General features: G+C 37.1%; 2 protein-coding genes across 5 annotated transcripts in view; one reads left to right on the plus strand and one right to left on the minus strand.

Moving 5' to 3' along the window:
* SLC25A14 (solute carrier family 25 member 14) overlaps nucleotides 1-9,468 on the plus strand; it is a 29,163-nt gene extending 19,695 nt beyond the window's left edge. For 3 of the 4 annotated variants that reach the window (XM_039864982.1, XM_039864981.1, XM_039864984.1), the window contains exons 8-11: nucleotides 1,314-1,438; nucleotides 2,194-2,329; nucleotides 7,984-8,064; nucleotides 9,027-9,468. In XM_039864982.1, coding sequence (XP_039720916.1) covers nucleotides 1,314-1,438; nucleotides 2,194-2,329; nucleotides 7,984-8,064; nucleotides 9,027-9,068 — 384 coding nt within the window. In that variant the 3' untranslated portion in view covers nucleotides 9,069-9,468. The remainder of the gene's footprint in view (nucleotides 1-1,313; nucleotides 1,439-2,193; nucleotides 2,330-7,983; nucleotides 8,065-9,026) is intronic. The other variant, XM_039864983.1, reaches the window with a different exon arrangement.
* A 10,847-nt stretch (nucleotides 9,469-20,315) lies between these two features.
* On the minus strand, nucleotides 20,316-21,497 carry GPR119 (G protein-coupled receptor 119). The gene has a single exon (XM_039864925.1). It carries the CDS (start codon nucleotides 21,410-21,412, stop codon nucleotides 20,405-20,407), a length of 1,008 nt encoding a protein of 335 aa, XP_039720859.1. The 5' UTR covers nucleotides 21,413-21,497; the 3' UTR covers nucleotides 20,316-20,404.
* Between the last annotated feature and the right edge of the window lie 3,054 nt (nucleotides 21,498-24,551).

Raw genomic sequence — 24,551 nt, forward strand, 5'->3', positions numbered from 1 at the left:
TTTGGAAGCTCTTCTCTTCCCACTGACTTTTGCTTCATGGTTTTATTTTGTTTAATAACATCTTTAAGTTCACATACCATAAAATTCACCACCTTATATTGTACAAGTTAATGGATTTTAGTATATTCAGACTTATGAACCATTACTGCTGTCTAAGTTTAGAACATTTTCATCACCGCGAAAAGAAATCCCATGCCTATTAGCAGTCACTTCCCATGTGTCCAAACCTTCTCAGCCCTAGACAACCACTAATCTATTTTCTCTTTCTAAAGATGTGCCAATTCTGGCATTTCACATAAATGGGATCATACAATATGTGACCCTTTGTGACTGGCTTCCTTCATTTAGCATATTTTTTTTCAAGTTCCATCTTTGTTTTAGCATTTATCAGTACTTTATTTCTTTTAATGGCTGAATAATAATTCCATTATATACATATACCATATTTCGTTTATCCCTTCATTAATCAGTAGGCATTTGAGTTGTTTGTACTTTTTGGCTATTATGAATAATGCTGTTATGAACATTTGTGGATAGGTTATTGCATGAATATGTTTTCAGTTTTCTTGATATATATCTAGGTGTGAAATTGCTGGGTCCTATAGTAATTCTGTGGTTAACTTTTTGAGGAATTGCCAGTATTTTCCACAGTGGCTGCCTCATATTACATTCCCACCAGCAGTGTTTAAGGGTTCCAATTTCTCCACATCCTCACCAACACTTATTTTAGTGGGTGTGTAGTGGTATGTCTTTGTGATTTGGATTTGTCTTCCCCAGTGACTGACGATGTTGAGCATCTTTTCATGTGCTTATTAGCCATTCGCATATCTTTTTTGACAAAATGTCTGTTTAGATCTTTGTACATTTTTTAATTGGGTTGTTGTCTTTTTTTATTATTATATTGTAAGAGCTCTTTATTTATTCTGGATACTAGTCTCTTGTCAGGTATACGATTTGCAAATATTTTCTACCATTCTGTGGGTTGTCTTTTCACTTTCCTGATGGCATCTTTTGAAATACAAAAATGTTTAATTGTGATTAAGTCTAGTTTATCTATTTTTTTCTTTTGTCACTTGTGCTTTAAGTGTCATCTCAATATTTTATTTTTAGTACAGTAAGTGAATTGGGAATTTATGAGTATTCCAGTATTAGGCATTGATTTGAAAGAGTCACCACTGTACTTCAGACTTGGATTTTTCTGTCAATTTTTAACTCCCAACCTGTTTTGTTTACTTTTAGACGTATGTCACTACCTGTGTATTTTACTTTTAGACTTATGTCACTACCTGTCTAATGTCACTCATATTTTGTAGGGTGTCGTCCCAACTGCTCAGCGGGCTGCTATCGTTGTGGGAGTAGAGCTACCAGTCTATGATATTACAAAGAAGCACTTAATATTGTCCGGGGTGATGGGAGACACAATTTTAACTCACTTTGTGTAAGTATGATAGATTGTGCTCATGCCGTTTCTAGTATTTTGAGCAGAAAAAGTATCTTTCACTGAAATCCTCATAGGATTGATACCTTTATTCTACATCCCAGGTGCTATGGGCACTTTGGCACTTGGGGGCAGTGTCTAATACAGCACCCTATCAGAAGTCTGTAGGGTTTGCATTTGTTCACACACAGCCTCTATATCTCATAAGCCCATCTGTTTGTTTTGGTTAATTTTGGATCAGAAGGCAAGCTTTTATCAATGAGAATCAGAAAAAAAGGTGAAATTTTGCAGGGCCTGTGAAATGAAATCGCAGTTTGGGGCTGAAGATTGTTGCCAGTCTCATCCTACATTTTCTTCATCTTGCAACTTTTATGATATTTTACTAAAATGTATTTGGCATATGATACTATGGTTTAAAAATTTTATATAACTATTACATGATTTTATATAACTATTACAATTTTATATAACTATTACATGATGTGTGACACTTCCTGCTTACACATCTTGCTAGACTTATAAACTGTCCCCTTTAAAAAGAAGGCTAAGTTTTAGATTGAAAAGTAAGGGCGACAACTTTTAAATGATATCTCTTTAGAAAATATTAGCTTTCTCTTTAGATTATAATGAAAGGGCAAGTGCCATGTTTTATCTGATGAGTCTGACTCAATGTACATTTCAGTTTGTCCTAATTTCTGTTTAGTGGGCAAGGGTGGAAGTGGGACAATCTGTCATCTTAAAGTTTTCATCTTTAGTTCCAGCTTTACATGTGGCTTAGCTGGGGCTCTGGCTTCCAATCCAGTTGATGTGGTTCGAACTCGCATGATGAACCAGAGGGCAATCGTGGGACATGTGGATCTCTACAAGGGTACTTTGGATGGTATTTTAAAGGTATGGACACTGTGGGCTTGGATTGCATTTTTAATTTTCTTGGATACTTCAGACCTTTTAAGCCTTATTCTTAGTTGCTACATATCATTCTGAAGATGGAAGAATCATTATGTATATTTTTAGTAGCCTCTCAGAGTAATTCCCAGGTAGAAAACTGTTTCCTTAGCAATCTGCTGATGCACAGTGGACCTTAATATTATTATTCCAATTCGAATGCTTGAGACTACAGTATACTTTTATCAATAGCACTTTATATCAATAGAATTATTGATATAAAGGACTTAACATATCCCACATTTTCCTGCTTCAGACAAGACAGAAACCCTAAGATAGAAAATCTGGTACTCGATTTTGGTTCAGCATTGTTCTGTTGTTCATACTTTGTCTTTGAAAGTTTCTGCTATGTTATTCATGTAGAAAGCTAAATATCGCAAATGTATTGTGTATTATATAATTACTGGTGATAATACTTCTACAAAAAAAGAAATTTGAGGCTAAAATATGATATTGTCATATGATTTCTCTGTGGTTCAGTTTAGTTTGATAAATATTATACATCAGGCACATTTTAGTAGTTACAGAGAAATTATAGTGTACTGTAGGTGTATAAACAGATAATCAGCACAGCTTGGTAAGTGATAAACTTGGTGATAAACTCAGGGATCTATGGGAGGAAATTTTAATCCAATTTGGAAGTTTGAGATAGGCTCCCTGTAGATGGTGGCATCTTGAATAATAATAACTCATATATGTTGAGTACTTTACTGAGTATCAAGAACTGTCCTAATGAGACTTGCATGTCATTTAGGTGGTGACCATGTGGTGACATTCATTGACAGAGGTGTCACAGGAAGAAGAACAGGTTTTGTGGGAGACATCACAGTTTTGGACACAGTTTGAAGTGCATGAGGAACACCCAATGGAAATCTTAGTCTTAACTCAGAGTTTTGGGGTGTAGCTAAGAGCCTTGAGAATCAGTAGCTTACAGGTGTTACATAACTGTGGATGGAGAGAGACCACCAAGAGCAGATAGAGGAGGTCACACTTTTTTTTTTTTTTTGCCTCTTAGCACACCGGAGTATTATAAAACTCCTTTCATTAATAATGATTCACAGAGGCAGTGATTTGCAGACTCTGGAGAGTAGAGTTTTGCAAAAATCCCCCTTGCTATTTCTCATATGCTCGCCCTTCCACTTGACAATCACTGGTGTACAGAGAAGAGTAGGGCCAAGGAAAGAACTCTGGGAAATACTAATTTTTAAGGGCATGGCAGATGAGGAACCCAGGAAAGACACCAAAAGATAACAGTTCAAAAGATGTGAGGAAACTTAGAAGAGAGCCAAGGGAGTAATGAGTTTCAAGAACGGATGAATAGTTATTTAATGTCAAATGGAATAGAGAGATCCAGTATAAGTACTGCAAAGTATCTGTTGGATTTAATATTTTCTAGAGTTTGCTGGATCGATGTTTGCAAAAGCCAGATTTCTGTGCACTGAGGAGTGTGTTTAATCATTCATTCATTCAATATAAAAATGTTTAAGTGTCTTATGTGCCAGGTACTATTCTAGGTTGATGAACAAAATCCTGGCTTTTGTGACACTGTAATTCTAATAGGAAGAGATAGATAAGCACATGAAACTGAGGATAAACAGACAAGTGTAAAATACTTTTTCAAGAAGATTGGCTAAGAGGAGATAGAAGGTACAATAATACAGTAATAGCTAACATTTATTGAATGCTTATTATGTGCCACACACTATATCATTTAACTTGCAGCAACACTATGGAGCAGATATTATCTTTCCCATTTCCATATTCCTTCAGAAAGAAATGAGGGAATTTAAGTTCAGAGTAGCTAAGTATTTATCTAAGATTACACACCTAACAAGTGACAGATCTGGGATTTAAAGCAGGGCCAATCTGATTCCAAAGTTTGTACGTGTAACCACTATGCTGTGTTGTCTTGGAAGAAATATATTTTCATGCTGGCAGTAACCTTTATGTACTTAATTTACTCATTCACTTATTTGCTATTAAATTTCTTAAAATGATTTTACTCTATTGTCATTATATATAATAGCATCATACTTTATTATTTCATCTCTAAGAGTCCCCAAACACTTTGGTGAATGGAATTATGCATTCATCTATGATACAAACAAACAAGTGCAAATGTCATCCTGTCACCTCTATCTTAAAACCGTTGAATGGCTTCTCATAGACCCAAGGCTCTATATGATTTGACCTCTTTTTGCTTCTAAAGCCTTGTCTTTGCTACTTTTATTGTACATTCCAGACATACTGAACAATTTCTATGCTAGACTTTCTTTCATTCCCAAGTTTTCACCTATGCTATATAATTTGTCAGATGCCTCCCACCCCACCCTAAATATGCTTTTCACTTGGCAAGCTCTTACTTATTCTTCATCTCTCCTTACTTTTTTATAAAGGCCTTCCCTGACCATTGACCTAGGTTATATGTATTTTTATATTTTCATATTTCCATACACTTGCTCTATCATAGCATTTATTATACTTAAAAAAATTTATTGAGGACTAATTCACATATCATAAAATTCACCTATTCAAAGTGGCTTTTGGTATATTCACAGATATGTACAACCATCATCACCACAGTCAATTTTACAGCTTTTTTTTTTACCTCAGAAAGAAACTCCATGCCCTTTAACTGCCACCCACCTCCCGCTAGCCCTAAAAAATCCTAATCTACTTTCTATCACTGTAGATTTTCCTAGTCTGGATATGTCAGACAAATGGAATCATACAATATGTGACCTTTCTGACTCACTCCTTTCACTTACCATAATGTTTCCAGGTTCATCCATGTCGTAGCATGTATCAGTATTTTCTTCCTTTTTATGACTGGATAATATTTCATTATATGGCTATATCACATTTATTCACATTTGTTACATTTTATTGTAATTACTTTTAATATCTGTCTGCCCACCCCAATAGACTGTAAGTTCCTTGAAAGCAAGGCCATGTGCATCTTGTTTACCACTGTATCCACAAATTATTTATTGAATGAATGTGTAACTTCATGAAGTAGCCTGTTGTCTCTATCTACAGAAATTCTCGTTTGTTTTCACACAAGTGCCTCAAGCCAAAAAGTATGCCTCCTAGTTCTAACATTCTGAAGAAGTTGGTCACTCTTTGGGAAATTTATAAGGATTCAGATGGCTCATGGGAGTGTCAGTTACCCTCCCTGTGTTTGTGCATTCATGTATTCAACAAATATTTATTCATATATTTATTGGAAACTTTACTGTGCCAGGCAGTGTTAGGTGGTAGAGATGTAATGGTGAACAAGGCAAACATAGTCTTTACTTCCCTGGAGATTGCATTCTAGTTGAGAGAGACAGACAACAAACACACAAATAATAAATAAACAGTATAATTTCAGATAGAAGTAAATGTTATGAAGAAACTAACAGAGCATAGTGAGATAGTGACTCAGTGATGTTGATGGGAGACTGCTTCAGCTAGGATGGCCAGAAAAAGGCTGTTGAGGAGGTGACATTTGAGCAGAGGTCTGAATGATGAGAAAAAAGTAGCCACATGAAGATCTGAGAGAAAAGTATTTCATAAAGAAATATATGAAATACTTTTCTCTTTATAAAGAGAAATCATATATAAATCATATATTTCATCTCTCTAAGTGTTCCTCTTTATAAAGAAGGAACAGGCACAAAGGCCCTGAGTTGGGAATGAGACGGACATGTTCAAGGATTAAAAAGAAGGCTGGTGTGGCTGAGTGTGGTAAATGAAGGAGAAAGTAGCAGGAAATGAAAATGGAGAGAGAGGGCCAAGGACTAAATCATATAGAATTCTGTGGGTCATTGCATACTTATAATGAAACCCATTGGGAAGTCATTGGAGAGCTTCAAGCAGGAAAGTGATACTTATCTGATTTATAATAAGTCCTTTGTAATTTTAGCAGTCTATGATTCTAGGTTATCTGCATCTGGGTTTTATTTTGGCTGATTTGCCCAATTTTCCAACATCAGTTTTGGTCAGAGACCTTCAGCATTTGCTGATGATCTATTGGAGGAAGCATATTACCCCTGTTTCCATAAATAGTGCCTTTATTATATGATTATTTCCTTCAAATAATGGTTAGTAAGGATAATTATCTTCAGTTTTTTAAAATTTAAGTATAGTTGTACACAATATTATATTAATCTTAGGTGTACAATATAGTGATTCGACAGTCATATACCTTACAATATAATCACCACCATCTGACCCAGCAATTCCAGTTCTGGGAATTTATCCAAAGAAATTGAGTGTTCTTAATCTACAGAATGGGATAAAGGATATTTATAAGTCTAGATACTCATATTATTGTTCAATCCAGATATATTCATTTTTCAATGTAGCAGTGGGTTTCACTTTACCAGTGGAAAAGCAAAAATAACATTTTTTTTAAAATGTCTAACACAAATGCCTAACACACAGGAGTTACTTAATAGATATTTGTTCACTAAATAGGAACTGTTTCTGTAGGCTGAATTCAACATGCATCACCAGTTTATGACCTTTGGAATACATAATTTGTCATTTAATTCTAATAACCATTCAGTTAGTGTGTATAGACCCCCATTGTATAAAATAGGAAGCCCGAATTCAAATCAATTCAAAGCAATGTAATCCTCAAAGCATTGACATGAGATAGGCCGTGGCATTACACAGAATGTACAGCAATGGAACAGACTTAGAGGATAGTGACTTGCCCAACTCCCTATCCCCCTACCTTGCTTTAGTTTTCTTATTATTACTTATTTCTGAAAAAAATATATGTTTGTGCGTTTGTCAGCTCCACTAGAGTATGCACTTTACAAGAGCAAGGACTGTATAAATTATCTCCAAAACTCAGTGCCTTAAAACAACAAACATTTATTATCTCATATTTTCTATGGGTCAGGAATTCAGAAGCAGTTTAGCTGAGAGATTTCAGCTTAGGCTCTCTCATCAGGTTGAAGTCCAGATGTCAGCTAGGGCTGCAGTCACATGGCTTGACTATGGCTGGGATAGATGCTTCAGAGATCACTCATGTAGCTGTTAGCAGAAAGCCTCCATTCCTCTGTGGCTGTTGGCTAGAAGCCTTAGATTCTCACTATGTGGGCCTCTCTTTATGACATGGAAGCTGGCTTCCTCCAAAGTGAATGACCCAAGAGAGAACAAAGCAGAAGCCTTATTATATGTAAAATGTCTTTTATAACAAAGCAGTGAGGTAACATACATTCACTACTGCCATATTCTATTGGTGACACAGATCAATCCTGACATGTGTGAGAGGGACTACATAAGAGTTGAATAACTAGAGGTGGCTTTTACTGGGAGCCATCTTGGAAGCTGGCTATCACAGATCCTTTCTCTTGTTTACTAGTATTACTGTTATCTCAGCATCAAGAATACCTTGCATATGGTAGGTGCTTAATATTTGTTGAATGAGTGGGTAGATAGATTTAGACCACATATGAATTCAAATGTATGTCTTAAAAAAAAGACCATTCATGGAGTCATAAGTTGTTGGGGAGGGGCATTCAAGATGAGTTCTAAAATAAAAGTAATTGTCAGATGTAAAGAATAAGGGAAATTCACTCTTTTTTATTATATCTTTCTTTCAGATGTGGAAACATGAGGGTTTTTTTGCACTCTATAAAGGATTTTGGCCAAACTGGCTTCGACTTGGACCCTGGAACATCATCGTATCCTTTTAGAACATGAAAATTAAAGCAAATGCTTTAGGCTCCCAGGTAGTTCTAGGCTATGGGAAGGAAAATTTAATTATTGAGAAACTCAGGCATTCTAATGGTGACCACTGAGTATTGAATTAAGTAAAGCAATGACTTTCAAATGGAATCTAATACAAACCGAAGGTAGTAGGAAAAAAAATGGCAGTTTCCTCTTTTTCACTGAAAACAAAACAAAACAACAACAAACAGCCAAATCTGGAAGGGGTTATGAAGTTTTTGGAAACCCTGCTGGGAGATGCCCATTGAAAAGTCCATGCTGAGGTGGTCTGTATTTCCTACCCCTTCACTATGGGGCCTAAATAGCTGGGGAAATAATAAGACAGAAAACACTCATAGGGTGAAAGAATCCAGGGCCACGTAGGGTTCTTTCCTCAGGGGTGGACCTCCTTCCTTTAGCTATGTTTGAGTACCTTCTATGTGCAGAACCATGGATTGGATACTGTGTGTGGTGTTTTGTGTATAGTGGTGAGCATTGCAGGGTTGAAAAAGAATTCCTTGTCCTTGTGCAGTCTATTGGTTGAGGGAGATAGTATCACTCTTCCTCCATGAGATTATGCTGATCACCTAACATCTGTAACAATTACTCTAGCACTAAATTATATGTTGTCATTGATGTTCTTGGTTATGTGTTTGTGTATGTGGTCATGTGTGTGTGTCTTCGTTTGTCCCTGAAGATTATAAGTAGGTTAGAATTTTAATTTGTGTATATTGCTAAATGCCAATGATCATAATGGGCACATGGTGGGCACTCAATGCATGCTTGATTTGCCAGGTATTATTTTTAAAAAGACTTTTAAGCAAGTGTAACTTAGAATAGCAGAGATTAAATACTTTAAGAGAATGCAATACACAATTTTAGAACTGGGTTTGGCTTTCAGTATCAACTCAGTGATCTTCCATAACTTGCTCTTCAGTTTTTTATTACATACGAGCAGCTTAAGAGGCTTCAAATCTAAGGACTGAATTATATGTGAGCCAAGCCCTGCCAACCTTTCTACTCTTTTCTCTTTTTCTTGTTCAAATGTATTTTGACAAAGTTGTGTTTATTGAACTATAGGTCTCCCAAAGGCCTCCTGCTGGAAGAACAATAGGATGGTTCAAAATTGTTCATGTGTTTGTGTTACCATGTTAACTTTTCCCTGAGAGGAAGTGTTAACACAGACTCTGGCCTTAGATTGGTATCTTCTGTGAAGATGGATACTGATGGGTGACATTCAAAATGGCCTTCTTTTCAAATGTGGGTTAAAAGTAGTTGATTAGCCCTAGACTTGGGCTAGAGCAGAAGGCATAGGCCAGGGCAGTTACTGCTATGTATGTTACAGACCTCAGTTCTCATTAAAGTATTTATTGGCAGAATCATTTTGACTTTGTCTTCATTTACTATTTTTTTTTCTTTGCCAACTCTTTAAGTTACGTTCTCCAGGAAGTGAGAAAGAGAAGGTGACTATGAAATTGAGTCTGGACTCTTAAAGCACATTTATGGGAACAAAGTGCTTTGTGCTTTCCCACTGCCATTCATTGTCATAATGCTGCTCACTTGTAAACATCAGGCAAGTGGTTATTTCCTAAGCATGAATAAACAAACAAATAGCTCATTTGGAAGCTTCTATGGATAAAATGCCAAAAGAGGCTTAAAATAGAACCCCATCTCTAGAGTTTTAATTGTCTTACAAGTAAAAAGTTCTGGCTACTTTCTTGTACTAGGACAGTGCCTGTTACATTGTAGGCACTCAAATATTTGTGGAATGAGTAGTTTAGTTCTCCATTCTTATCCATTCATTTGTTCAAAAAACATTTATTATATGTCTATTATGTCCTAGATGCTGGTAATATAAAAATAAGTTAAGACAGTCTCTGTTTTCAAGCTCACATTATAGTAGGAGAAACAGACACATAAGTAGATAATCACAATAGGTACTAAGTACTATATGAGAGATGAACAAAGGACTGCAGAAACATAGAGGAGGGAACAGCCAATTACATAAAGGATTGGATAAAGGCTTCATAGTGGAGGTGACATTTGTGCTGAAAAGCAGATGTTACCATGTGGATGAAGGAGGGAAGGACATTCCAGATAGGGGAACGTGGAAGAGTTCAGCATGGCTAAAATGCAGGGCTGTGGTTTTCAAATACCACGTGAGGCAAAATTGCCTGGAGATCTTGTGAAAAATGTAGATTTTCGTATCCCATCAGCTGAGAACCTAACCTTACTTGGGGCAAAGGCATTTCACTTTTGTCACAGGTACTTGATGCAGGTGGCCCTTAGATTATACTTTGAGTACTTGTAAAGAAATGTGGGCTAGAATGAAAGGAAATAATAGTGTGGTTAAGGGTCAAATTATGAAGGGTCTCTATGTGCTTAAAGGAAGAGTTTGACTTTTATCCTGGAGGGAGGAGGCAGGCAAAGGAAGTTTAAAATAAGGAAATAAGATAACCAGCTTTGTATTTTAGGAAGAAAACCCTATTGTGGAGAGTAGCCTAGAGTGGAACAACCCAAAAAAGGTTTAGACTCACTGAAATCTACTCCTTTTTATGTACAGGTAGACAAAACAGGGTCCAGATAAACTAAGAACAATTGTTCTAAGTCACGTAGCCAGATTGTGGCATGTTTGAGACTAGCATGTAGTTATCAGATTTCTTCTGTCTCATTCTACTACCCTACAGTGACTTCTTAACTGTCAGTTTAAAGTACTACCTTTAAAAAAAATTAGTGTAATGGCTAGGTGGAAGGCCAGAGGAGAGAAAGAACAGTTAGGGGGATCATTTTATAAACTATATAAATGTCTAACCAATGTACTATATACTTGAAACTAATAAAATAAAATTTAAAAAAATGTTGATTCTAAAAAAAAATTAATTTTAAAAGACATTTTTAGAGAAGTTTTAGGTTCACAACAAAAATGTGCGGCAAGTACAGAGATTTCCTGTATACCTTCTACCCCCACGTGCACAGCCCTCCCACCATCAAAATTCTTCACCAGAGTGATTCATTTGTTACAATCAATGAATCTACATTGGTATACCATTAGCACCCCAAATCAATTATTTACATTAGAATTCAGTCTTGGTGTTATACATTCTCTGGATTTTGACAAATATATATAATATATTTAATACATAATATTAATATATAACAACATGTATCCACCATTATAGTATCATACAGAATAGTTTCACTGTCTTGAAACTCCTCTGTGCTTTGCTTATTCATTCTTCTCTCTCCCCTAATCACCTAGACTCCATTGATGCTTTTATTGTCTCTATGGTTTTGCCTTTTCCAGAATGTCATATAATTGGAATTGTGCAGTGTTTAGCCTTTTCAGATTGGCTTTTTTTTCACTTAGCTATGTGCACTTATGGTTCCTCCATGTCTTTTCATGGCTTGATAGCTCATTTTCTTTTTTTTTTTTTCTTTCGGGTATACCACAGTATATTTATCCATTTACCTATTGAAGGACATCTTGATTGTTTCCAAGTTTTGGCAATTATGAATAAACGTGCAGATTTTTTTTTTTTTGGACACAAGGTTTTAGCTCATGTGGATAAATACCAAGGAGTACAATTGCTGGATAGTATAGTAAGAATATGTTCAGTTTTGCAAGAAACTTCCAAAATGTCTTCCAAAGTAGCTGTGCCATTTGCATTCCCACCAGCAATGAATGAGAGTTTCTGTTTCTCCACATCCTTGCCAGCTTTTGGTGTTTTCAGTGTTCTGGATTTGGGCCATTCTTATAAGTGGAGTGGTATCGCATTGTTTGCATTTGTTTTCAAGACTGCTAATTTTCTGAGTACAGGTATTTTACTTTCTTGGTTAAATTTATTCCTAGGTATTTTATTTTTTTCATGCAATTGTAAATGGGACCAGTTTCTTAATTTCTCTTTCTGATGGTTTGTTATTTATGTATAAAAATGCAACGATTTCTGACTACTAATTTTAGATCCTGCTACTTTTCTAAATTTATCAGTTCTAATAGATTTTGGTGGAACTTTTAGGATTCTCTCTATATAGTATCATGTCATCTGCAAATAATGACAGTTGTACGTCTTCCTTTCCAATTTGGATGGCTTTTATTTATTTTTCTTGTCTGATTGCTGTGGCTAGGACTTCCAATACTATGTCGAATAAAAGTGGTGAAAGTGGACATCCCTGTCTTAATCCTGATCTTAAGGATTATTTCACATGTATGAAGAATTCAGTGTTTCACAAAGGTATTCGTAGAGTTCCCTTAGGTAACAGCTCCCCATTGTATATTTAAATTGCAATTTTTGATTGAAAAATAAATTTTTATGGGAATATCAGATATGAAATAGATCTACCAGTGTCTTTTGAAGGTAGACAGAGAAGAGAAATCTTTTAGTTACTGAGTACAAGGAAACAATATCTAAAGGGACTAAGGACCTTGACTGAAATCTTGTTTGTCAAAAACAAAACAAGACAACTCTCTGTACTGTGCTTAGTTTATCCGTAAACCAAAAATCTTTTCTAAAAAGTAAAGTCTATTAATTAAAAAATACTCAGGATGAAAGGGTAAGACAAAGATGAGCAGGCACCACTGATTCAGAAGAGAAATAGTTATCTTCCCAGGTAAAAAGCCCAGTATATCAAAAAGATAGACAATAACATGAGTTGCAGAGGATGTGAAGAAATCGGAACTCTCGTACATTGCTAGAGAGGTAAAATGGTATGGCTCCTTTGGAAGATAGTTGATCAGTTCCTCAAAAGCAAAATGTAGAATTTCCATATGACCCTTGCAGCATTATTCATAGTGACTAAAAGGTAAAAACAACCCAGATGTCCATCAACTGATGAATGGATAAACAAATAGTGGTATATCCATTCAATGGAACATTATTCAGCCATAAAGAGGTATAAAGTGCTGATACATATTACAACATGGATCATCCTTGAAAACATTATGGTACATGCCAGAAGTCAAATGGAAAAAGCCACATATTATATGATCCTAGTTAAATTAAATATCCAGAATCGCAAAATCCATAAAGACAGAAAGTAAATTAGTAGATGCCTATGGCTGGGGTGGGGGATGGGAGATGATGGGGAAAGACTGCTAATGGGTATAAAATTTCATTTTGGGATGAAAATTTCTAAAATTAGATTATGGTGATGGTTGAACAACTCAGTAAATATACTAAGAAACATTGAATTATGTGCTTTAAACAGATGATCTTTATGGTATGTAAATTATATCTCAATCAAGTGGTTTTATTTTTAAAGCCCAGCATGTGGTTTAGCTTGATTTCAATGAAGCTGCTTGGTAACAAAATACAGATTGATTTGTATTAACTACAGATGATCACGTGGATATATATATATGTGTGTGTGTGTGTGTGTGTGTGTGTGTGTGTATACACACACACACATATATATATATATATATATATATATATATATATATATATATATTTGCTTATTCCAAATATATATAACTTTAAGTGACCCTGGACAAGGCTGTGTCAGTACACCTCTAGCATAGTCATCTGCTTATTCCAAATATATATATATTTGGAATAAGCAAATCCCTCATGTTACCAGCAACCTGAAGATCAAACAACTGACATTTCTGATTAGGAAACTCCAGATTTGAAGGGATAAAATAATGGTCAAAGTCTGTAGGCTATGCAATGAAAAAGCTTTCAACATTTTTCTATTTATTTATTTTTCTATTTATTTATTTGTAAGTTGAGAGGCTAGAGCATGAGACAACTCAGAAAATAATAATATAATAATAATAATAATAATAATAATAATAATAATAATAATAGCAGCTAACACTTATATGGCTTTTATGTGCCAGATGCTGTTATAAGTGTATTGTACTTATAAAACTCTGTTTACATCCTTCCAGATATGAGGTAGGTGCTATTCTTATTTTTCAGATGAGAAACTGAGACACAGAAAGGTAAAATACTTTATTCCTAGGATATGGCAGAGCCAGGATTCTAACCTAGGCAGTCTGGCTCATGAGCCCATGCTTGTAATGACTATGCTAGAGGTGTACTGACACAGCCTTGTCCAGGGTCACTTAAAGTTTATGGCAGGTGAGCAGTAAAGAATATTAATTTCATTAATTCCCCTATCTTTATAGTACCCTTAGAGAAAGATGGTCAATAGTTGTGTGATTGGTCACTCTTTGACACCTAACTGTAATACTGGATTTAAATTATTTTCCTGGAGACATGTGATTGCAAATATTATTTTTCTCTTATTCTCCACTTTCTACTGCTTTTCCTTTCTTTTGTTGGCCTTTCTTCTCCATGACCTCCTTCATCACTGGCCCACCACACACAGAAGAACTTGTTATTGTTATGTGTTAGACTATTTATTGAAGAACTTGGAATTATCAATATGGATGCCACTAGTTTGAAACTGAATATGTAGACATGGGGCTAGACTTCTCAGACTCTCTCCTCTAGTGCAAAGAAGTATGTTGTTCTGCTTATAAAGAAATTTATGGGAGGAATGATTAAACTACAAAGGACCTAATTATAAATACTTCTTTTCTATTCACTAATGTACAGCACTTAAAGGATAATGTTTTTGTTAGTGTAGCCTAGTCAAGATATTACATGTAAGTTAAAGTAATAAAATTGCTTTTTAAAGAACAAATATTTTGATATCTTCTGTTAGAATGGTCATTCCACATTAATATTAATTCCTGAGGTTTGACTAAAGGATATTCCTTCTCTTTATTCAGTGTCACAGCATCAGAATTCAGTTGTATTTTGGGCTTTGCCTAACTCATTATAAACATTCTTCATGCATCCTTGTCTCATTTATTTAGTAAGTAAGAAAAACAATTTAACACATCATTGTTGTATACGATTACTAAGGGACTTGGTAATTTTAAAATAGTAGTTGGAATTTTGGATTCTGAGTCTTTTCCACATTTGAAATAACCTCTAGCCATTCAGTTATAATTTCTTGGTTTAGTTTTCTCACTTTTTAAGCCATCTCTGAGATGATATGACACAAGTTTGCTTTTCTATGGGAAGTGCTTTAGTATTTGTTAAATGGCTCAGTAGGCAAATCTGCAAAAGTATTATGAGTGGTAAAAGCACATTGAGCAGTTTTATTAAGGCAGTGTGCCATTTTACTGGGCCAATGGCTGTGTTATTTCAACATGTTTATAAGCTTTTAGTGCCTTAATGTCAACTTAATTGAGACATAACTGGAACTGATGTGGATTTATTATAGTAAATGGGAAATATGATTCAATCATGGGATTATTGGGTGACACATCAAATAAAAACAAACCTAAACAAATAAATGAGACCCCCCTCCCTCAGGCTCTTGGTCTTACATGATTTTCATCCCTCTAGTGCTCTGGAGCAAATGAATCCTGCCTGCCCCACTGTATAGAAGGTGTTTTGAAAGAAATAGGCACTACTTTGTGTATTAAAACGGAATCTGCGACCTTTAGCAGTTGCATTGGTCATTTCTAGGACTCCTCATGAGAGGACTTTTTGAGCCCAGTAGCTGATTATGGTTCCAACAGCTTGTAAATCCAGGGGACATACAGCTGGGTAGTAGCCTGTTAAACTATCATGCACTTTACCCTGACACAGTTTATCTGTTAGGTGGAGCTCATCTTTCCTTTTTCAACAAGGCTGCAAGTCTATGGCTTCGAGGCCCAACTGCATCAAAACCTGTCTCCTGGCTCCATGTGATCATGTTTTCATATTCTCATGCCTTAGCATTTTATGGCATTGCACAAAGCAACTACCTCAAAAAATTTTAAGAGTGAAAACACATTGAAATCAATATCTGGATGTCACACAACACTGTACTGATGATGTAGTTGTACTGTGAGGGTCATTCTTAAACTGCTGTGTCCCATTAGTCCAAACTTCTAAATTTGCAGATTAACTCTAGCAGTAGGGCATATCAATAGGTTTCCTTTTGTAAAAAAACAACCGGGTAACTTCCCTGAGCATGGCTTATGCTTTCAGGAAGCCATGCATTTTTAATTTTTTTGACATATTCACATCAGTATGGGATGTTCATTTATGGCTCACTTTTGACTTCTCAACAGATAGCCTAGGGAATCTTTACACTTCAAGAAATTCCAGCAAAAATATGAATCAGAATTCTTATCAATGTTTAATGCTCCTTGACCTAGTAATACTGCTGTGGAGAATTTATTCTAAGGAATTAAACAGATGTGCCAAAGATTTATATACAAGGGTATTTATAGTGGTATTACAACGGTGAGAAATTGTAAATAACATAAAATGTACAACTATTAGGAAATGGTTAAAATATATACTCATGTTAAAAAAATGCAACCATTACAAGTCATATTTTTGAAGAAAAAATGACAAGAAAAAATGCACAATATAAGATTAAATGAAGAAAACAGATGAAGAATAACAGTGATCATCTCTGGATGGTACAATTATGGGTACCATTATATATTTTCAAAAATTTCTAAAATGAGCAAAAATTGCTTTTATAATTAGAAAAAGAATAATGAAAATCATACCTACATCAATATATAACTCTAACAGAAATCCCAGCAAAGCTGGGGCAATTTTAGTACCTAGCTCTGAATAAATGTTTGTGGGGTAGGTAGACAGATGGATAGACTAATGAATGAATGACAATTGACACTTGTAGGGAACATCATTGAGTTGATATGACTGCAGAAATAACAAATGAAGATTTTGTAATTAAAAGAAGATTCTAGATCAGTCAGCAGTTTGAAGGATGGTACAGAAGTCACTAAAGGAGTCACAAAATAAGTGAGTGGCTAATGGCAGTCAAAGAGTTGTGGTATGGCCTTGGGTCCATTGCTGCTCTTGTTGCCCAGCTATCAGTACCATATATCCTTTTGTTCTGTGTGTGTCCTTGAAGTATCTCTCATGCCTGCTGCTTTCACTGGTCTCTATTCAGTTTGGCCAGTGACTAAGTGAGAATGAAATCAAAGTCACAAGTTCATTTCCCATTTGAATCAGTGAACAATTCTCCATATAGGGAAAAGTTACCTCAAAGCTAACTCTGGCTGGCCATCTCTCAAGAGATGGCTTATTGGTCATGTGGACAAGCAGGAGAGTGTTGGTAGATCAGAGAAACCTGCCTCTAACACTTGTGAGACCATTTAAAATGTCCTGTACAGAGTGCTGTGTGTTCTTATGTCTTTAAGAGTAGTCCTCTGAAACTGAAGTGTGCTATGTATAACGTTAGCTACCCGAGGAATCAATATAAAACTTAGTTTTTATAAAAAAATTATGATAAGCTGTTCATGGAAATTTTAAGTGGGATTGATTGACATACATTTTGTCTTAGAAGGTCTTAATATCTTTTGGCTATTTTGATCAAATTGCTTAACAGGATCTGGCTTTTTTGCAAGTCTATCTGGAGACAACACTGGATGCTTGAATGAAATTGAAATGTTTCTTCTCCAGTGCATTCTCTTGTCTGTGAAGAAGCCCACATCAAAGAAAGTTATCAGATTTTTGCATTCTGCATCTCTGCTCTTGGTGGCTTTTTAAACAGTGTTTTTTAATTGTAGTTATTCTTAAACTCAAGTGTTTGATAGTACTGTCTTAGTTGTATCTGCTCTGTATTGATCCCGCTAAGGTATTAGATTTACTGTTTGTGTTTTACAACCTGAATCATATCTCATCACTCATTTTCAAAAATCTTATTCAGGTGTTAAGGAATTCACAGTTCAGAGGCTAATTCTCCTTGTCCAGGAGGTCATAATGTCCTCAGATGTGATGCACTCCCTTAAATTGGTCAGCTGGAGGTTTTATTCTTCAGGATTTTTAAGGAAGAGGAAGAGAACATTTTCTGAGCACCAATAATGTGCTGTTAAAAGTTTACTAGGCATTTTTCACATACAGTATTGGAATTAATTCTCATTATAACTATATAAGGTAGGTACTATTACCCCAATTTTACAAATGAGGGACCTGTAGCTTTGAGAACTTAAATGACTGAATCATAATTTGAACTCTGATCTGTTAAACTTCAAAGCTTTTTGTTTTTCTACTGCTCACACTGACTCCTAGGAATAACAGGGTTTCTCAGACTGAACCTAATAACACAACAATCACCGAGGCTCCCCTCAAGTTCTGCCTTTCTCCTGTAACTAATTTCCATTCTACTTTGCTTGTGTTACCTTGGCAAGATTAGTTCTTTGCAGCAAGGCCAGAAAATTAAGCTTTGAATCACCAATAAGGATGACATGATTTGAGCCTGCCTTCAGTTTTATCCAAAAACCCAGTTACTGTTTGTGTTTTACCTAGTTCCCAGTAACTCATTACCCAATCCAAGAGTGTGTCTTATTGCTAGCATAACTGATACTTGCTAGGTACTCAGCACCTCAAATAATATTGGCTTTCCATCATGCACTCAAGAGTCAAAAAGTTCTTTAGTTGTAGGAGCATAAAGCCTACTATGGTGAAAGCAAGCAATGGTCCTCCTCTAGACCAGAGTGGTAAGCAGAGCAACTGCCTAAAGAAAGATCTACCAAAGTAGAGTTGATGTGTATTAGAATAGGTTAGTGAGAAACAGGCTTTTTGTGTTGAAAGTATAGGGTGAAAATAGGGAGAAGGGAATTTTCAAGAGTACGGATATTGAAAAGGATGATCATTAACTTATGAACAACTGAAGGAAAGCAAACTGAGAGTTAATCTATGATTGAAGGGGAATGAAAACCCAGTGCAAAGCATCATGATGTAGTGCCATCCTTTTGAGAGGAGGATGGCCAGATTCCATCCAGATTCTGAACATTATAGTTTGAGATTTGAGTAAAAATGTTCACAGAGCTCTTGGAATTAGCCATTACACATTGGACTCAAATGCATCCTCAGACCATCATTTTAGAGATACTGAGGAGTTAACTTTCCAAGGTTGTTTTGGCACCAAATCCCAGACACATTAATCCATACTGCTGAGGTTTCTTCTTGCCCTCTTGTCCATTCAGCAGCTTTCCAGGGAGATAATTTAATTTGGGGCCTTAAGAAATAAATTTTATAGGAATCCAGTATGGAGACCAGGAGGTTGAGGAAAGGGTTACAGGAAAGCTCAGGAAGGCTGAGGGTAGTTCTTGGGTTACTTCTCCACTCTGCTTTTGAGCATAATTCCCAGCTGCTCACAGTCATTTTTCTGTACCCACAGAAAGCAGAAAGAGGCACTGGCTCCTCAGCTGGTCTCCTGAGCCATTTTAGACACATCCTCTTATGCGACTGAATTTCTTAGGAAAATGAAAGTTTGAGAGTAAATGGAATAAGGTCAAGCTCTGAGGAGCAAAGTGGGTCCAGTGTGGACAGCTTGGCAGTGTCTTTCTTGGTAACTACCCCTTTTCCCTCTTCCTTCCCTTCTAGTGTCTCAGAATTTGTGGTTCAGCATTATCATCAGCAAGTACCTACAAGTGAAGTAAGAAGCCAACTGAGGGCCACAGAGTTAGAAAGGTGGTGGATTGAGAGGGGTAATAGCAGAAATAATCACGCGATAGGTTATTTCCCAAAGAAACTGTTTTTGAATACTGTGAAGTGTGGGAAACAACAAGCTTTGGAATTTAATACATGTTTCTACATTTTATGTTAACTCACTAAAAATGTCTGATTTACATTGGAAGGAGGTGCAGGACTCCTCACTTTACCAAAGCAATCACTATAGTAAACAGTTAAAAAGAACAAAACCTCATTTCTTCAGTGCTGTGCTGTTCAATATGGTAGCTATTAGCCACATGTGGCTGTCAAGCATTGAAATATGGCTAGTTTGAATTGAGATCTTCTGTAAGGGTAAAATATACAACAGACGTAAAAGATTTAGCATGAAAAAAATGGTGTAATAATTATATTGGGTTACAGGAAATAATGGTTTGATATATTGGGTTAAATAAAATATTAACATTAAGTTCAGCTGTTTCTTTTTTACCTTTTAATGTGGCTACTGGAACATTTAAAATGACATATGTGACACATATATTGGATGGTGCTGCTCTAGTGTATTCAAATGTAGGATTTGATTTTTAAGCATCTTTACAGTAGTACATTTCTTGCTTTAAGTATACCTGTACAGGAGAAACAGACTCATTGCAAGAGAAGGACAGGGAGGAATGGAGATTTGCAAATGGGGAAACTGATTATGGAAGAAAGTTAGTACCATGCGTTAGTTACCTCTCAGTCTGGAGCAAGGGGGTCTGGGGGTGTCAATGGCCTGAAGTAAGTGCTCTCATCCCCCTAGTTTCCTCTGATTTTCTAGCTGGGACCCAGAGAGGGGACAGAGAAGGCACTTTGAAACTTCTTTGCCCTTACCCTTTTAGCCATCAAGCTGTGAGTGGGAGATAGTGGTAATGTAACAGGAACTTTCCCTAGACTCCTCTGGGCCACTATCCCTGGCTGAGAGAAGGAGGAGGAATGAGGTAAGCCCCTTCTTCACTCCCAGGGCCATTTGGTAGAGCTGCTGACGTACCTCCTTCTGCCAATAGGCGTAGATGAGTGGGTTGAGCAGGGAGTTGCCCACACCAAGCAGCCACAGGTACCGTTCCAGCACTAGGTAGAGGTGGCACTCCTGGCAGGCTACCTGCACAATGCCAGTGATAAGGAATGGGGTCCAGGACAGAGTGAAGCTCCCAATGAGAACCGCCACAGTACAGACAGCCTTGAAGTCACTGGGACTCCGTGGAGGCCGGTAAGCTCCAGTCACGGCTCCTGTGTGTTCCATCGTTCGAATCTGCTGGCTGTGCACAGAGGCAATCTTGAGCATGTCGCAGTAGAAGAAGACAAAGAGGAGCAGAACTGGGAAGAAGCCAACACAGGAGAGTGTAAGCATGAAGCGTGGGTGAAATACAGCGAAGAAGCTGCAGGGCCCCTGGTAAGTGGTCTGCTGGAATATTGTAACTCCGAGTGGGAGGAAGCCGATGAGGTAGGACACCAACCATAGCCCAGCAATGCAGGTTCCAGCCATGAGCCCGTTCATGATCTGGAAGTAGCGGAGAGGCTGCTTGATGGCAAGGTACCTGTCAAAGGCAATCAGCATGACCGTGAGGACAGAGGCAGCTGCAGAGGAAGTGACAAATGCCATCCGAAGAGTACACAAGGTCTTCTGTGTGGGCCATGCCAGGCTGGAGAGATGGTCTGTGACTAGGCCAGAAATGGCCACACCAAGCAAGGTGTCAGCCATAGCCAGATTCAAGGTGAAACAGAGACTGACACCATCATTCTTGTGGATCAACAATAGCACAGCCACAGCCACTAGGGCATTAGCAGCAATAATAAGGGAGGCCAGAACAGCAAGGATCACTCCAAATGAGAAAGATGACTCCATGTCTTGAAGTGGCAGGATTTCCACTTAACAGAGCATGCTGGCTCTCTAGCTCGAATTCTCAATGGCTGGAGAAGAAGGAGCTGTGGATTCAGAGCTGCAGCACAGTTCTGGCCATCACTGGCAGTTCAGGCTGGCAACTTGCCATCTTTGGGATCCTGCTGGTTATTAAGAATCACTCACCCTCTCTTTTTTAGTCCTCAGCTTCTTGCCTCTCCAGCCCTCTGAAGGCAGTAGTCCCAGTGCAGACCTCCTCCTTGGCCCTGAGCTAGTCCCTCCCCCTACAACAACCAAGTTACTAGACAACTCACAAGTACCTGCTGCACACTGTCTCACCAGGCTCTTTCCTTTCACTGATGCTTCATGGACTTTGGAGGGACTGTAGCATTCAGCAGGTCTCCTGTTTGGCAGAAGATATACTTTACTCTAATCATATTTTTTCTTCCTCCATAGCTTGATGTTAAATCTCCACTTCTTTCTCATCCTCAAGTATTAGCTTAACAACTAGTCTTAGCTTAATTAAGCATTTGCTTAATAACTAATTAAGTTACTATTATGACTGCTTTTAATCAAGCAAGATGATCATAATCAGTTAAAGTGGAAAGTGAGGGCAGGCAAGCTATTTCAGTGTCCAGCATACTTTCAGGGGAGTTACCACACATTTAAGCTCTTTCTTATCTTTTGCTTCCTAACATCTCAGATTCTAATTCTCTCAAATAGGATGTCCTGTTTCCTTATTTCTTACCCCTCAGAACTCAATTAGATGAGGATTCAGAGGGTCAGGAAAAAAAGCCAAGAAGTGTTAATACCCTTCATTCCATCTGAAATAGAGCCCATCCCCATCTAAACCTGTTCTTGTTGTGTATACTCATTGAGACCTTTTTCTGCAACCACACCAGGCCATGTTTCTGGTCATGAGTAGTGGCTGCCAGCCTTGACTTTCTTATTCCTGTAGACCTGAGGTATCTCTAGGACGGGAAAAGAGGAGGTGGGCTGCATTAGAAAGTGTCTGCTTTAATGTTAGGTTGTAGAATTTTCCATTTCTCAGCTCTAGGGTTAGGGCAAAGGGAGGCAGCGTTGCTGAGGCATGTGAGATGGGCTCAAGGAGGGCGGTTGTGTAGATCACTTCTATTTTAGGTTCTAAATCCATCTGCTTGGGCACATTAGAACTAACCTTTGCCTGCTACTCTCATCTTGGATACCAAGAAGAGAGGGGTGGGGAGAAGAGTGATTAGAAGCTTATTTACTTAGTTCAGCTGAGAGCACAAATGAGCGAGGTTAATGTTTTCAGTGAGGGACTGGAGCAAAGTGCAGAGTTGGAGACAATGTATATTCCAGTATATTTTGATAGTCTGAGAGGACTTTTGGCAGATGTCTCCCCTACAAAGGATCAGAAAGGCTGTGGTGTGGGGATCTGGTGTTTCGGTTGCCAGCCTGAGAATATACTTATTCTTTGGTATATGCATTAGGAGGCTGATTTCAGTTGTGTGGTACCTGACCTAATTTTATGCCTGGATATAGAGTGTGCTTTTGTTTCCCCGACCCTATGTTCCATGCATGAAGTCAAGATGGTCCTTTTCAAGCCCATGCTCAAACTTGAAGTGCATCAGAACCCAGATTCTTGGATTCCTCATTCCCAGAGTTTTGGATTCATTGGGTATGCAGTGGGCCAGAGAATCTGCATTTCTAACAAGTTCTCAGGTGATGCTGATGCTGCTAGTTTGGGGACGACTCTGAGAACTACTGCTCTAGTGAAATGATTCTTAAACTTAGTTGTGCAGTGGAATTGGTGATTCCAAAAATACTGACATTTGGGTTACACACCAAGAGATCCTGTTGTCATTAGTCTGGGGTGTGACCTATGCATCTGGAGTTTTAAAAGTTCCTCAGATTATTCAAATCTTCAGCCAAGGGTGAAAACCACTATTCAGTGGCGAAAGCACAGATTCTGGAGTCAGGACACCTTGGGGCTGGCCTGACACTATGTGTTTTCACTAGGACTAATGACTTCTCCTCTCTGACTTAGCTTTGACTTCCTCATGTGTAACATGGGGACAATAATACCTACTGTTGTGGGGATGATAAAATTAGATATGATGGATGTGAAAGGACTTCATGAAGTGTAAAATGTTACACAGATATTTTTATTGTGTGTCTTCTAGTCTGTTTTTAATTAAAGTGTATATCAGATCAGAAGTTTTGGTATGACACAAGAGCTTGGTAGAAATACAGAATCTCAGGCCCTGCTTAAGACCTACTAAAGCAGAGTTTGCATTGGATTATATTCCCTATGCTGTACTTTACATTTCCATGACAATTTTTATAACTACCAATTTGCATGCCTTGATCTTTTCACCTTTTTAACCTATCCCGACAATCCCCTTTTCGTCTGGCCATCACCAGTTTGTTCTCTGTATCTATGAGTCAATTTTTGTTTTGTTTGTTTGTTTATTTTTTTTCTATAGAGTCCACATATAAGTAAGATCATATGGTATTTTTCTTTCTCTGTCTGACTTATTTCACTTAGAATAATATCCTCTAGGTCCATCCATGTTGTTGCAAATGGTAAAATTTCATTTTTTTATGGCTGGGTAATATTCCATTGTATGTATGTACCACAACTGTTTTAACCAATTGTTTATTGATGGACACTTAGGTTGCTTCCATATTTTGGCTATTGTAAATAGTGTTGCAGTGAACATAGGGGTGCATTAATCTTTTCAAATTAGTGTTTTGGATTTCTTCAGATAAATACCCAGAGGTGGAATTGCTGGTTCATAAGTTAGTTCTATTTTTAATATTTGAGGAACCTCCAAACTGTTTTCCATAGTGGCTGCACCAATATGTAAACCCACCAACAGGGCACAAGGATTCCCTTTTTCCACATCCTTGCCAACACTTGTTTGTTTATTTATTGATGATGGCCGTTCTGACAAGTGTGAGGGGATATCTCCTTGTTGTTTTAATTTGCATTTCTCTGATGATTAGTAACATTGAGCATCTTTTCATATGTTTATTGGCCATCTATATGTCCTCTCTGGAGAAAAGTGTATTCAAGTCCCCTTCCCATTATATATATATATATATATTGAGTTGTGTGAGTTCTCTATAAATTTTGGATATTAACCTCTTATCAGATATG

This window comes from Pteropus medius, unplaced genomic scaffold (genome assembly GCF_902729225.1).
Source record: "Pteropus medius unplaced genomic scaffold, Ma_sr-lr_union100, whole genome shotgun sequence".
Taxonomy (NCBI): domain Eukaryota; kingdom Metazoa; phylum Chordata; class Mammalia; order Chiroptera; family Pteropodidae; genus Pteropus; species Pteropus medius.